The sequence below is a fragment of the Sceloporus undulatus genome, chromosome 7 (genome assembly GCF_019175285.1).
Source record: "Sceloporus undulatus isolate JIND9_A2432 ecotype Alabama chromosome 7, SceUnd_v1.1, whole genome shotgun sequence".
Lineage (NCBI taxonomy): Eukaryota > Metazoa > Chordata > Lepidosauria > Squamata > Phrynosomatidae > Sceloporus > Sceloporus undulatus.
This window is the reverse complement of record NC_056528.1, coordinates 32,342,060-32,357,194: the sequence shown is the minus strand read 5'-3', so window position 1 is coordinate 32,357,194 and position 15,135 is coordinate 32,342,060. Positions and strand designations below refer to the sequence as shown.

Genomic DNA, 15,135 nt, shown 5'->3' with positions numbered 1-15,135 from the left:
TTTGTTACTTAGACAGAAATAACTAACATAATCCTATACTTGATTTACTGTATGTACTTGACTGTAAGTAGACCTCATGTATAAATCAAGGGCAGGTTTTGGGGTCCAAATTATGGCTTTTGATATGACCCATGGATAAATTGAGGATTAAATCTAGGGGCATGTAACAAAGGATCTAAAGGATGATGCATAGGTAAACAATGGCAAAGAATTACATAATTCTAGCAGGTATAACTGTGCTCAAAATAAAGGCTGGATGGATGAGAGAATAGAGAAGAGCTAGTAATTCCAGGACAGATTACAATTTTGGTTATTAAAGTACAGTAATTAAAGTACCTATATTGACCCATGGATAAGTTGACTTAGGTTTTTGGGATCAATTTTTTGACTAAAACTTCTAGACTTACACATCAGTTTATAAAGTAATATAACTTTATATATACTTAGCTCATGGTCTTTAACTGTACAATAAAGATTGGATTGTTGGACTAAATACTTAGCTAAGTAGCAGTGGTGCTAAGAAACCATGTTTGTTAATTGTGAAGAAGCATATCAGGACATTGGCAAGAGTACCTGCCTAAGTGTCTGTGGTATATATACTGCACACACTTCCATGGCACAAAACTCTGAAGATGCCAGCCACAGACGCAGCCGAAATGTCAGGAATAAATTCTTCCAGAACGCAGCCACATAGTCCAAAAAACCCACAGAAAGCTGCAAACATTACAATGCCTTCCAGCCCAGATCAGTCAAAATAGAAGAAGGAGGATTCCCAAAGCATCTAGCCCAGAAAACCACATTTAAATTGGAAACCACCGCAATCACTTTGTGCAACCCCAGAGTAGCTGACCGCAGAAAGATAATTGTAGAGATAGAGCACGGCTAACCTCTTGCTTGGTTTGCCAAATGCTTTCTGTTGTATGATAAGATGAGAATAAAGAACCAATTGTTGTTGTTGTTGTTGTGTGCCTTCAAGTTGTTTCACATTGTTTCTGACTTATGGTGGAAATGGTTCCCAATCATCAAAAGAGTCAGCCAAGACTGCATTTTATCTCCCTATTTGTTCAACTTGTATGTGGAAAATATCATACGAAGAGCAGGCTTAGACCCAGAAAAAGGAGAAGTAAAGATAGGAAGAAGGAATATTCACAATCTAAGATACGCAGACTATGCCACATTACTAGCAGAAGTAATGCTTTAACTCTGCTTTACTCTCAATGGCTCCTTCCTTTGGATTCTTGTGATTTATAGTTTGTTTTGGCACCAGCGCTCTCTCAGAGAGAAGGCTAAATATCTCCAAAACCTACAAGAATTCTATAGCATGGAGTCATAGCAGTTTAAATGGTGTCAAACTGCATTAATTCCACAGTGCAGATGCAGCCTCAGTCCCCTATCTCTTCTTGAGGCATGCTTGCAAGTGAGTTTGGCTGGCTTCTCTTTGATTTGTTGGATTCTTTCTTTGCAGGGAACTCATCGCTAAACTGAGAGCGCACAGCAGTTTCTACAGCAGTCTTCCAGAGTATATCTGCAGCCACAGTTCCACCATCCAGAACAATACCGTTTGCTGGAATGGCCAAGAAGTGGTTGAAAGGTGAACAAAAATTCCTATTTTTCCTTTCTTGCTTTTCCTTTTATAATGCTTGGCTCTGGGGATTTTGTTTTAATTTCGCTTCTGCCATAACTACGTCTTGACATGAGTCCTTGCATTCATGGTACACTTGTCTTTCTGCAGAGGACAATCTGCACCCAAGACAACTTCCTCAATATTTCAGTAGCTCCCAAGGAAAAGATTTGCAAGATGATATCAAATAAATAACTCAAGTAGTGGAAAATGTAGGCAGTGCCCTCCCCTTAGAAGCACAATTTTTCAAAACAAGATGCGATGGGAAGTCACTTCCAGTTTACTTAAGGTTTTTAAAAAAGCCCCCTCCTGGGCCTAAAATGACCCACCTCCCCTAAAAAGCATAGTTAAAATGTCCCCCAAGACAGGTTCGACCAAACGGCCTCCTTTTCCAGGATCCTTCCTACATTTCAACTTTCTCTCCAGGAAGAATTCTGAAATTTCCTCCATTTTGAGCAGGACTAAGAAGCATGAGTTTATATTAGAGCTTTTAGCTTTTATTTGGTTATACATTTGTTGCTTTGTTTGTGCAGACTTCAAATCCGCGTCCCTCGATTATGTGTAAGGGGCAAATGGAGGGATATAAAATGGGGTGCACGCCTGTGGCACATATGCGCAGGTGCCCGCGAGGGCACGCCACCATTCAAGGCAATGGGGCTTGAATATTGGCAGATTTCCATTTCTGGAATGGATCCGTGTGGAAACGGAGGAGCGACTGTATCCTATATTTTCTTGAATGTCCTATATGGTGCCTTGTCCTCTTTTGCACTTATGACATCTGGTTCACAGGAATTCAGACTTTCTGCACCTCTCCCCCCCCCCCCAAATTTTTTTCTTTAATTCTGTAGTAAAAGCCTTCACATTTTTTTACTGACGTATCCATGGAAATCCACAGAACTGTGCATTATTGCATGTGTGCCTATCCATATGGCTGTGCATTTTTAGCAGTGGAAGAGTGCATAGATACTAATAGATGCAAATTTGCACAGGAAAGTGAAGACAATTCACCGTTGGATGCAAATGTGCAAAATTCTGCAGCAGTTCGCATAATGCACTTACATGGAAACTAGTCCTGAGTTACATCATAGAGCTATATCCCAAAGAAAGTGAGTTTTCCACACCTATCTCTGTAGGCTGTTTGAGGCCTTTGCAGTGAAATGGCATAACTGTTGGGAGAAATTTGTATCGGAGGTGTTAAAGAACAGAAGAAGCTGTTATTAAAATGGTATTAAAGGCGAAATGTTGTTAGGCGCTGAAAGCAAAGCAAACCACGATTAAATAGTAAGGGCCTTACGACAACGCCCTTCGCCTGTTTCCAAATCTACGTTCAAAGGCTATTAGTCTTTGGGAATGTTTTTTTTTCCTCTAATTGAAGGATTTTACACAGTGTCAGGATTTTCTCAGCTCTTAAATCTTCAAATCCTATTACATGTTCAGTTTCACAAAGTTTTCCTAAACAGCTTTGGGCTGGTTTATTCTTTTAAAGTCTCTTCTGAGTAAGATGACAGACATGGTTGCCTTTTGGGATAATTTTTCTCCTTTTTTAAAAAAAGCATGTTCTGCAAAAGTGCTCCGGTTTGGGAATGCGCTCCTGTTTCCCGACAGCATGCAAAAAATAACACAACTAAAATAAAAAACACCCTGTATATGAGCAGAAATGTATCTTAAATCTCCCTTTATTCTCTCATTCCTTGGAAGACGTGGCTGCGTTCTGCAAAATCCTCGCTTTGCTTTGCATCTGGAGTGGGATGGGCTTGCAATTTTCTTTTGATTGTCAGCATATTGTGTCTGGAGTTTTATGTACAAATCATAAGCAAACAAGGCAGAAGGAGAGGTGAGCCCTCCCGCAGAGTCTTGCTTGGCAGACATTTGGGTTCTTTTTTCATGTGATTTCCATCTTGCCTTGCAAACACGGGTAGAAACTTGTACGCTGCCAAACACAGTCATATACGGCAGCTCACCAGGGGTTTCCTTAAAGCCTTCACTTTGTGCTACTTGCTTGAAGCAGCAAAAGAAAGTTTGTTTACCTCCTGTTGGGATATAATACAGGTGTGTGTATGCGTGTATTAGAGTGCTAGAGTAGTGGTTCCTAAACTCTGTTCCTCCAGATGTTTTGGACTTAACCTCCAAAGTGGCCATGGCTTCTCGGAACTGAGGTCCAAAATACCAAGAGGACCAGAGTTTGGGAACTGATGATCTAGAACATGTGGTAGCTTCCCACCTCCAGGAATTCTTGGATGAAATACAATGGTTCTCAACCTTTGGTCTTCCAGATGTTTTGGACCTCAACTCTCAAAAGTCCCATCTAGCTTGGCCAATTGTCAACAATTTGGGGAACTGAAGTCCAAAACATCTGGAAGACCAAAGGTTGAGAACCACTCTAGCTCCATTCCAATCTGGCTTCAGTCTTAGCTGTGGGATGCAGAGAGCTCTGGTCATCTTAGTGGATCACCAGCATCAAGAACTGGACAGGGAAAGTGTGTCCTTAGTTGTGATGGATCATTCTATGGATTTCGGGACTATCAACCATGATATCTTGCTGGGATGGGATTTGGAGGCACAGTTCTACAGATGTGCTGGTCCTTAGAGAAGTAAATTTAGAAAGTGGTGGTACTATTCAATGCCATGGGGTCTGTCACTGCTCACTTCTGTCCACCATCCTGTTCAATATATACACCTGGCCCTCCATATCTATGGATCTACAGTCACGGATTCAACCATCCAAAGCTTATATATATCCAAAAGCCACCATTGTTCCAAACATGTCTGGGAAGGAGACATAAATCTGGGAGGCTGGTTCCCTCTCTGCAGTCCTTTCTATGGCAAGCAAATACTTTTTTATCCAAACAAGTCTTTAGTGATTAACTGGCTGCAGGGAGTCTTTTTTCTTGTGGCGCATGCGTGCTATGTGTTTAATTTTATTATGCTTTTGAATGCTTTTAAATTTTCATGGTGTTTTAATGCAATAACTGGATTAATATATTTATTCCCAGCCCTTATTTTAAGAGATTATTCACAAATCGCCAGATCCTTTATACATTCTCATACCTCTTGGAAAGTTACTAACTGCTTTCTTGACCCCAACTTCTCCTCCTGCAGTGATTGCTAACTTTTTTCATTTGCACCAAACAGATGCACATGTTTTTCCTGTACTGGTTGAACTGGCTTTTGCAAAGGTATAGGAAGGTAACTCACAAAAACAGATAATTCATAGAAGGCATGAGGAAGTATTGAGAAGCAGTGTGGTATAGCAATGTGAGTGTCGGACTATGATTCTGGAGACCAGGGTTTGAATCCCCGCTCATCCATGGAACTACACTCTCTCAGCCTCAAGGGCAAATCCCCTCTGAATGCACCTTGGCAAGAAAATCCCATAAATCAGAAATGACTTGAATGCTCACAACAGCAGCAACAATAAGGATCTGGTATTGCATGCAGTGCACCATGGTAGTGATTCCGCAAGATGGCGCCAAGGGAATAGTTATCAAGCCCCAAAACTGCTGTGAGAACCTGGTAGAACTTGGTTCCTCTCTCAACATCTGTGTTTCATTTTTAACTCTTTTAGGACAACATCCCTCCTCCCCCAAATGACTCAGAAATTCCTTTAGGTGAGACCCTTGAACTTCCTTTTTCTTCTGACATCCCCTGTCCAGCAAGCAACCAGAATCTGGAAAAAGATTTTTCACATGGAGCACTTTGGTTAACATTCATCTGAACCGATCGGTGTTGCTTACTTCTATCGTTATTATTAGGTACAGTCGCCAGGCTACGAGGAACGGAGGTAGACCCCAAGGTGGCAACCATGAAGTCAAGGCGAAAGGCCCCGAACCTATGATTAGCCAGATCATTGACAAGCTAAAGCACATCAATCAGGTGAGTGGCCATATTCCCAAAAAGAATCAAAGGTGGGCCTCACAGCCGTATTTTCAACTGAAACTTACCTGGTTCTCACTTCCCTTTTTATTTCGGGTTCTTTTTGGATAATGCTTGGTAATCCACCTAGATCCCCTGAAGGCACCGGATTTCATCTGGCTTTAGAAGCTAATCAGGGTCAGGGCTGGTTGGTACTTTGGAAGGGACATGGCCAGGGAATATCAAGTGCCCTCTCACATTACACAACTGTAGCACTATTATCCTACTTTTAGCTGCTACGGCAAAATACTATGCAATCCTAAATTTTATCTTATCAAAATTCATAAGTTTGGCCCCAAAACCTGTCCTTGAGGTTGACTTATAGTCGGGTATATACGGTATAATTCGGTCTATACCACCATCTGCGCCATAGCGCCATATCACCATCCAGGCTATAGCGCCACCCTGTGTTCTGGTGGAAGTACTGAAAAGGTATAGGTTAGGATGTGTTCTGTAACATCTCAACTCATTTCAATCTTAATTTTTCTTCTTCCCATGAAGTTCAGTTCCTCCCTCCCTCTCTTCCTTGGAGGAATTAAAATTACTTGGAGGACTCTTTCGTCCTCCTCTGCTTCATTTGCAGATAAGTTCTGGCGGGGCAAGATAAAATTGGGACAAAAATATGTAGGGAACCAGACAGGAGAGAAGACAAGAAAGAAAAAGCACAGCCCCTTCCCTCCTCTGCCTCGAACTGATCTGGAACCGAGCCCGATTTCAAGCGAAAAGTATGTTGATTTCATTAGGTTTAGGACCGGAGCCAAAGAAACGTCCATCCTTTCAGCTATTAGACTATTAAGTCCCAGGACCTCCTTCTCAGCAAGAGGTAATGTATTTATTTCAACTGGGAGCCTCGCTCCCTAATTACCAGCCTTGGAGAAAATAATTATAACATCAGAAGGTAATCTAAGGGGAGGCGCTCAATGGCTGAGGTTGGAGAGAGATAACACAAGGCACAGAGGAGAAAGAAGCAAAGAGTGAAGGTAGAGTTTAACTGCTATAGACGGCAATCCAATGCCGCCAAATGCACAGTTTCCACAATTTGCAATTCATAAGTCATCTTCAGTCAATGGCTCTGGAAAAGAGATTGAATTAGGCAGGAAAGCTCATTAGCAGGTTGAAGAGGTTTTTGGAAGGGAAATGGTTTTTCGCTCCGAGGTTATGCTCCAGCCCCTGTACTTGGAAATGTTTCAAACTCTTTCCCTATCTCGACAGATCTTTGGGAGGGAGGTGAACCGATTTATAACTTTAGTGTGCAGAATCCATCCTTTGTTTACAAAAGAGAGAGAGAGAGAAAATAAAGAAAACATGCAGACAGGCGCAACCCAAAACATATTGCATGTTCTTCAGCCAGAAATGCGTGGGAATCTGAAATCTGGCAATGGGTTTGTTCTGGGAAGCTGATAAGAGGCAGATGCATCTTGAATCCGGTAGCGTCTTCGAGATTAATTTTGTTAATGGGATATGAGCTTTTCCCGAGCTGTTGCCTCCTTTTTTCAGAAACCGGAGAGGTTGAACTGTGTTCCCAAATTTTGATCCTCCAAGAGTTTTGGACTTCAGCTCCCAGAAGCCATAGTCAGCTTGGCCCATAGTCAAGAACTCTGGGAATAGAAGTCTAAAACACTTAGAATAACATAGTTTGGGAACGGCTGGACTAGAAGGTGGGAAAATATGAGGTGGCTGGTGGTTCTCATCTTGGAAGTTTTCCATTCATGGTTTCAGTAGGCACTTTAAAGGAGCTTTGCCAACCTGACCCCAGTTAGGTTTGGCACCTTGGAGAAAAGTTCAGAATCAAACCCATAGTGAAACTGATCGGCAGGTGATAAAACACACTCACACACCCATTTTCTTATAATTCATAAGGAGTTTAAGGCCTTTCCCCATGTCTTCGCACATCCGATTGCTCTGATGGATGGGATGCAAAGAAAGACCTCTACAGCAGACCATAAATCTTGGGAATGTGCTGTATGGAGAGGTGCTCCTTCAAGTATTGAGGTCTCAATCCAAATCTCACTATCAGCACTTTGAATTCAGACCAGAAAGGGACAGTCAGCCCTCCATATCTACGGATTCAACTGTCCATGACATGGAAATATTCAGAAAAATATAAATTCCAAAAAGCAAAGTTTGATTTTGCCATTTTATACAAGGGACACCATTTTACTACCACACTGTATATGATGGGACTTGAGAATCCATTGATTTTGGTATCCATAGGGGGTCTTGGAACCAAACCCCAGCAGTTACCAAGGGCCACTGTTATTAGCAGTCAGTGCAATTATTTTAAAGCTGGAGTTACATGGGTTTTGCCACCTTCTGGCATAGAATTCTAAGAACCAGAAAAAACTACAAATCCCAGTTCCCCAGAATTGCAGTAAAAGTGGCATTAAAGCCCTATAACTGGGTGAATATGTTTGCAGTGACTGGTCTTAATTTTCTTTTAAAAAGAAAACAAAACTCCCAAGTTTCTTGATGCCTCATTTACCAAGATGGGGATGGAAGGCAGGTGTGTTGGTGGGAAGATTTTGGGAAACACATCAATAATTTTATGGGCCAGCCCTATCTAGGTGACATTATTAAATAGTCAAATGGGAAATCTGATCCACCGAAGGCTTTCCTCATTTCTCTTGCAGGCTGTTCAGCACGAAGATAGGCGGATGCTTTCTCTGCTGTGATAAATGTGTTTGGGAACTTATCAGCCTCTTGTCCATTTGTATTTGCTTATTTTTAAGGACATGGTATAATCTATAGCTCTGCAAGACGGGGAAACCCTGTATTTAAAGACGAATGACCTTATGCTTCCTTTGTTTTCCTGCTTGGGAAACAAGCATAGGGTTTGGAGGCGTGCGTAAATGCGCTCACTCATAGATTTCCAATCCATATGGAAGGAGCAATTAATATGGATATGGCTGGGACAGTTAAATCAGGAGAAATGTGACAGACTTGGGCTGCTACCGTGTAACTGAGTCTGAACATGTCGTGCCTTTTTTTAATTGCAGAAAGTCATCCCGTTCCCTTTGACATTTTCAGTGAGACTGAACATTTCGAACCCTCTGCTCTGCTCTGCCTACAAAGCTCCCAATTTGCTTTTCCTCTTTCAGAAGGATGTTTCAAAGAATTAGGGTGGCACAAAACTAGGTCTGTACAGTTACTAGTGGTCTGTCTGGTTCTTTTAATACTGTACTGTTCTTTTAATGGAGTCCCAGTTCTGGGAAAAGAATGGGATACAAATGATGATGATGGTGTCACCTGATGTCGTAACTCGTGGTGTCACAACCCCATGGCAGTTAAAGTGGTGTCAAACTGGATTATTTCTGCAGTGCAGATGAAGCCCTAGACACTCCTCTTTAAACTTCAAATCCTAGGATTTCACAGGACATTTCTGTGGCTGTTAAAAGTGGAATCATACTGTTATAACTGATCAGTGTGGTTGGGTTCCAGGTTCCTGTTCTTCTAGTCTTGTTCTTTGGCTGTTCTCCTTTGAGCCCACAACTGTTGTGGCTTCCTTGGTGTCTTTGGGATGAGACTGTGTGCAAGCCCCTACCCACCATGCACATTTTGCAAAAGCTGTAAATCCAAAGACCTCAGCCCTGCACATGCCTATATGATGCCAAATTTGGACAGGGATGCACAGTTGCCAGCCTTGAGTGATGGGGATGGAATGAGGTCTTGAAATGCAGGCAAAAAGTCATAAGAATCTCAGCAAGGAAAACCAGGAGCAGAAGCTTATAAATGGCATCAGGAAGAGGTTTCCTTTGGGGAGGACAAAAGAGGGGTGTGCAAGATGGAGAACATCCAAAGAAGTGCTCAAGAGGTTCACATTTGTCTCCGTTCCAAAGAAACCAGTCCCCAAAATTCCTTGGGAAAGGTGTGGAGTATCTCCTGTGGGTTTTATTCCTTTAAAAGAGTGATCCAAGACGCTAAACTTTATTTTGAGGATATGTTAGGATAGCCTATTGGATGGCTTACCTCAAATCTGAAAGAGGACTGTTATACAGATGAGGCTAATCTCTTTTTAGTATAAAACATGGAGTAGATTCGCCGCACCCTTGACTTGGAAGCCACTGCTGCTGGTCCGTCTTTGGAAGTGGTCCCTTCTCCGACTGGATTTCGAAAACAAACCCCAAATAGCATTCATTGCAGAATGCAGGAAGGACGCAGAAGGGAGGTTCTGAGGATGGAGCAGCCATTTAGCAGAAACAGCTGAGAGAAGGAACTTTCCTGGAAATCAGAGCAAGCTTCAGTCCTGTGCAAATTGTCCTTTGTTTTTTCTTTGGGGAAATGAGTCTTTAGCATCTGAATGCAAAGAAGGGGGGACCAGGGGAGATAAAAATAATCCTTTGGCCAAATGTGCAGCAAACAACCCAAAAAGGTGTTAATTAAGTAAACAGACTCAGGAGGGATTGGAAGGGAAGCAGAAGCCATTTAGAGTAGGGACAGGCTAAGTATGGGCTGTTTTTGTGGCCCAGAGGACCATTTTGTGACCCCTGGGATCATTTTTGAGGGCTTCAGGCTCCCTGGGGGTCAAAAAGTTGGACTTATTCTTAAAAAAAAAATCAAATTCTTTTTGCTCCTAGAATCATAGAATCATAGAGTTGGAAGAGACCGCAAGGGCCATCCAGTCCAAACCCCTGCCATGCAGGAAATCACAATCAAAGCATCCCCAACAGATGGCCATCCAGCCTCTGTTTGAAGACCTCCAAAGAAGGAGACTCCACCACTCTCCAAGGGAGTTTGTTCCACTGTTGAACAGTCCTTACTGTCAGGAAGTTCCTCCTAATGTTGAGCTGGAATCTCTTTTCCTGCAGCTTGCATCCATTGTTCCTGGTCCTAGTCTCTGGAGCAGCAGAAAACAAGCTTGCTCCCTCCTCAATATGACATTCTCTTCAAATATTTAAACAGGCTATCATGTCACCTCTTAACCTTCTCTTCTCCAGGCTAAACATCCCCAGCTCCCTAAGTCGTTCCTCATAGGACATGGTTTCCAGACCCTTCACCATTTTAGTCGCCCTCCTTTGGACATGCTCCAGTTTATTAATGTCCTTTTTAAATTGTGGTGCCCAAAACTGGACACAATATTCCAGGTGGGGCCTGACCAGAGCAGAATAGAGTGGCACTATTACTTCCCTTGATCTAGACACTATACTTCTATTGATGCAGCCTAAAATTGCATTGGCCTTGTTAGCTGCCGCATCGCGCTGTTGACACATGTTCAACTTATGGTCTACAGTGGTACCCCGGGTTACGAAATTAATTCGTTCCGCCGCGGAGTTCGTAACCCGAAAGATTTCGCAACCCGAAAATGCCATAGCCGCTAGCGCTAAAAAGCCGCGATTTCGTGCGAAAAAGCGCCGAAAAGCACCAAAAAATTTTTCGTATCCCGAAAAAACCTTCGTATCCCGGAACAGTTTTTTCCTATGGGATTTTTTCGTATCCTGGAAATTTCGTAACGCGGTGCTTTCGTATCCCGGGGTACCACTGTACTTAGATTCCTAGATCCCTTTCACATGTAGTCTTGTTCAGCCAGGTGTCCCCCATCCTATATCTGTGCATTTCATTTTTCTGCCCTAAGTGCAGTACCTTACATTTCTCTGTGTTGAATTTCATTTTTTTAGCTTTGGCCCAGTTTTCTGTTGTCAAGGGGCAAAGGCTGCTGCTGCTGCTGTTTTTGATATGCTGCTGCTGATGACGATGACGTTTGGGATTCAAGATGGTTTTGTTACTGTTGTGTGTCTTCAAATTATTTCCTACTTACGGTGACCCTAAGGCAAACCTGTCAAGGATTTTCTGGGGCTGAGAGAGTGTGACCTACCCAAGGTCACCCAGTGGGTTTCCACTGCCGTGTGAGGAATTGAACCCTGGTCGATAGGCTGTTTAAAGTCATGGCGTACTAAAGGGGAATCACAGAGTGAAATCGAAGGCTTTCATGGCTGGTATCCATAGTGTTTTGTGTTTTTTGGGCTATGTGGCCATGTTCTAGAAGAGTTTATTCCTGATGTTTTACCAGCATCTGTGGCTGGCATCTTCAGAGAATGTTGGCATGGAGGTGAGTGGGGTCTACACCCAACTTTCTTCCATGCCCGCATTCTCTGAAGATGCCAGCCACAGATGCTGCCCAAACCTTAGGAATAAACTCTTCCAGAACATGGCCACAGTGCCCCAAAACCCCACAAAAATCTATGGGAATCACAGTGTTATAACCATGTAGTGTGAAAGGATCTCTGGTCTAAATCTCTGGGGGGGTGAATGAGGTTGTCATCTTGGACCTGATCTGCTGTTGGGTGACGGTTCATCTAGGTCCTGCTTGTGGCATTAACTAATTGCCTTGAATGCACTGAACTGTTGTCTTAACACAGCTTTGCAATACCTCCTCCCCTCCCCTTTGCAAACTAGTTCTCCTCCTCCCAAAAAGAGCATGGCCTGCAAGCCAAGAGCTTGGGTCGGACAGGTGGGGTCCGTGAGTATGGAATGTGCCATGGCATCGGCATCTCTTTCTACTTCCCCCCCCCCCCCCCCGTATCTTTGATCTTCACAGACCTGACCCTGGCCCTGCGGATCCGAAACTTTGGATATAATTAGGCCTCCTTTTAATTCCTCTGCTAACAGTTGGAAGCTCAAATGGGTTGGGAGGCCTGCTCCTTAAAACAATCCTCTTATTGCCATTTAAGACTCTCTCTTTCTGTTTGAGTAGCGTTATCGCTTTCGAAGTCCCTGGCTCAGGCTTAGTCACAGGTTTTGTCTGGCAAATTTGCCTTTCATCAACACCTTGGCACCTCCTTTGGGGGGCTTCGAAGGGGACAGTTGCCTCTTGGGGGAAATGCCATACTTCAGTCTTGGGTCCCGGATGGAGAATAAAGGAATTACCTTCAAGGCTGTGTGTGGATGTACCTTCAAGCCACCTGTCGACTTATGGCGGCCACATAAATTTTGCAGGGTTTTGGGTTTTTATTTTTATTTTTGCAGGGTTTTCTTAGGCAACACTGGCTCTTTATAGTACCTGGTATTTGTTAATGGTCTCCTATCCAAGAACTAAGCAAAGCTGACCCTCTGTAGCTTCCAAATTCAGACAGGATCTGGTACCTTTAAGGTATTTAGGCCCTTTTCTTCAAAGTTGTTGTTATTTTGAGCCTTTAAGTTGCTGCCCTGCAGTTTTTAGGTTAGAGCTTCTATCATCCTCCGTCAATGTCTTGTTCCAGCTATGACTGAAAAGGATGGCATGTCGAAGAGGTGAATATAATGCATAGATTGTTCAAGATTTCTATATTCTCCCTCCAGCAAAGAAAAAGTCCCCTTCCTTCAGCCCACCTTTGGCCCCAAGTCTCATCTTGAGTCCCTCCTTCATTTTCAATTTTCCTTGCAATTCCTGAGTATTGTTTTAGCTGCAGACCCATTATCAGCTCTTTCCAATCTCTCCGCTTGATCCTTGTCCAAAACAGCTTATGGAAAAATATGCCGGGAATTTCGGCACAGCCCTTGGAACGGTTTTTTTTTATTAAATTCTTTTCAGTCATGCAGACTAAATTAAAGGAGAACTATGTGCCCCAGAAGAGTATAAATATTAATTCAGACTTCTTTTTATTATTTATTTATATATTTTGCCTTGGCAGACTCCAAAGGGAACCCTGCCTTTGAAAGAAGCCCTTCACAGCCCACGCAGTTTTAATGCTTTCAGGTCATTAGTTTTGTTATTTGGGCTTAATTTAAGAAGGGGGGAATCTTTGGGGTGGAAGAAGTGATCCTTAAAAGGAAAGAGTCGCCTTTGATTATTGATCAACAGCATTGGGGTTTTGCTAGCAAAACATGGCATCCAGAATCCTATGGCGGTCTTGCGCATGTGTAAGTTCTGCGACAGAAGCACTTTGGCATTTCTCTCCAGTGCAGAACATCTGTTCTCACTTCGGGGTCCCAGAAATGGACTTGCTCATGTAACGCCATTGTGCAAAGTTGCATGCTGTGTACACATGCGAAGGTTGCCAGATTTCAGGGCTTGGCCCTGACTCTCCAGTTTGAGTGGCTTGTCTCCAGGTGGGAATTACAGTTGCAAATTCTCCAGGTTGGGTGGGCTGAATTCCAGGCAAGAGGAAAGGGCTCTGTGTTAATCCGCAGCTCACCTAGTAGAGCCGCCTCTTGCTACAATTTGCAAGGCTTAGTTCCTTTGTTGCTGCAGCTTGCAAAGAGTCTCCAAGGGTCTATCTACAGCTACGTCTCCACATTTGCTGGGTTTCCATGAATGTGGAAAAACCACAAATAAAACCTCCACTATTCTTTATACTGAAGAGAACATCACTCTAGGAACCTCCGAGGTCCTCCAGTGCAACTCTGTAGTCAACATCTGCCAGCAGTTGATCATAGAATCATGCTGGAGAACCTATGAATGCCTAAAGAAGTGTTTTCTCTAGCAACTTCTAGGTTCTTCAGCGCAACTCTATGGTCAACTTCTGGCAGAATTGTGCTGGAAGACCTAGAGATTCCTAGAGAGAACATAGTAATCAAAACCCAAATAATCAAATCCGCAAAAGCCAAAGCCACAAATGTAGAGGGCCAACTGCATTTACTTAGTTTGCTTCCTCTTTCTCCTTCCCAGTTGCTCCAAAGCCAGAACTCACCTTCCACTCTGCTCTGCACCCACCAGCCCAGAATCAAGCAGGTTAGATTAAATGTTCCTTATCCCATATCCTTAAGTGGGTGAGAAGGAATACACCCTTCTCTTCACCTTAATCTGGGAAAAGCCCCTTTTACTCAGATTTCTCCCCTGATTTTCAGACAGGAAGACATGTTCTCTGCATATCTCTCTATATATGTGCGAATGACAAGGCTGAGCAACTATGCTTGGCGCTTAATGGATAATGCTTAATGCTATCACCAGGTGCTGTCCCTTGGTTTCAAGATTTAGCCCAGTATCCTCAAGGCCTGGGATGATCCTGGACTGGCAACCCTAACACAGATACACATGTACATCTAGTTGCACAACACTGCAGTTCATCCACAAGGAAAAGAGATTCCATCTAAACAGTAGGAAGATTTATTTGGTGGAAAGTGATGCCTTGGATAGTGATGGAGTCTCCTTCTTTGGAGATTTTTAAGCCAAGGATGGATGACCATCTGTTTGGAGTGCTTGGATTGTGTCTTCCTGCATGGCAGGGGGTTGGATTGGATGGCCCTTGGGGTCTCTTCCAACTCTAGGATTCTATGTTGCCAAAGTGGAGTTGGGCAATAGCTAGCTACCATTGATATAAAGCTAAGCTTCACTTCCTTGCTGTAGGTTTGTGGCTTTAGACCTTTTGAGGGGGTCACTTTTTACCCAGGAGGGGGATAGCCCAATGCCTCTTGCTGGTCTCAGTTCATCTTTTTATCTTAGGCATTTATAACTCCAAGCACAATGTGGCACTATGTATGGGATCAGATGTGGCTCAGGGTTAGGCACATGGTTTGGGATAAGCCCTTCTTATGGGATGGATTCAAAGCCTGGATGGGACCACAGTTTCTCAAGCTGTTTCCTTTCTAACATACTTATCCAGCCCTACAAATGCTGAATTAGAGGTCCTACTTTAGGGTGGGTCAGTACAAGAGACAGGGCCTCTTTGATAGTGGTTCCAAGGCTGTAT

The 15,135-nt window shown here is 43.2% G+C and overlaps 1 protein-coding gene across 2 annotated transcripts in view; it reads left to right on the top strand.

Annotated features, from left to right (window-relative positions):
• GPC3 (glypican 3) overlaps positions 1 to 15,135 on the top strand; it is a 128,014-nt gene that overhangs the window by 88,020 nt on the left and 24,859 nt on the right. Inside the window, exons 5-7 of one of the 2 annotated variants that reach the window (XM_042480451.1) lie at positions 1,466 to 1,591; positions 5,374 to 5,494; positions 14,115 to 14,177. In XM_042480451.1, coding sequence (XP_042336385.1) covers positions 1,466 to 1,591; positions 5,374 to 5,494; positions 14,115 to 14,177 — 310 coding nt within the window. The remainder of the gene's footprint in view (positions 1 to 1,465; positions 1,592 to 5,373; positions 5,495 to 14,114; positions 14,178 to 15,135) is intronic. The other variant, XM_042480452.1, reaches the window with a different exon arrangement.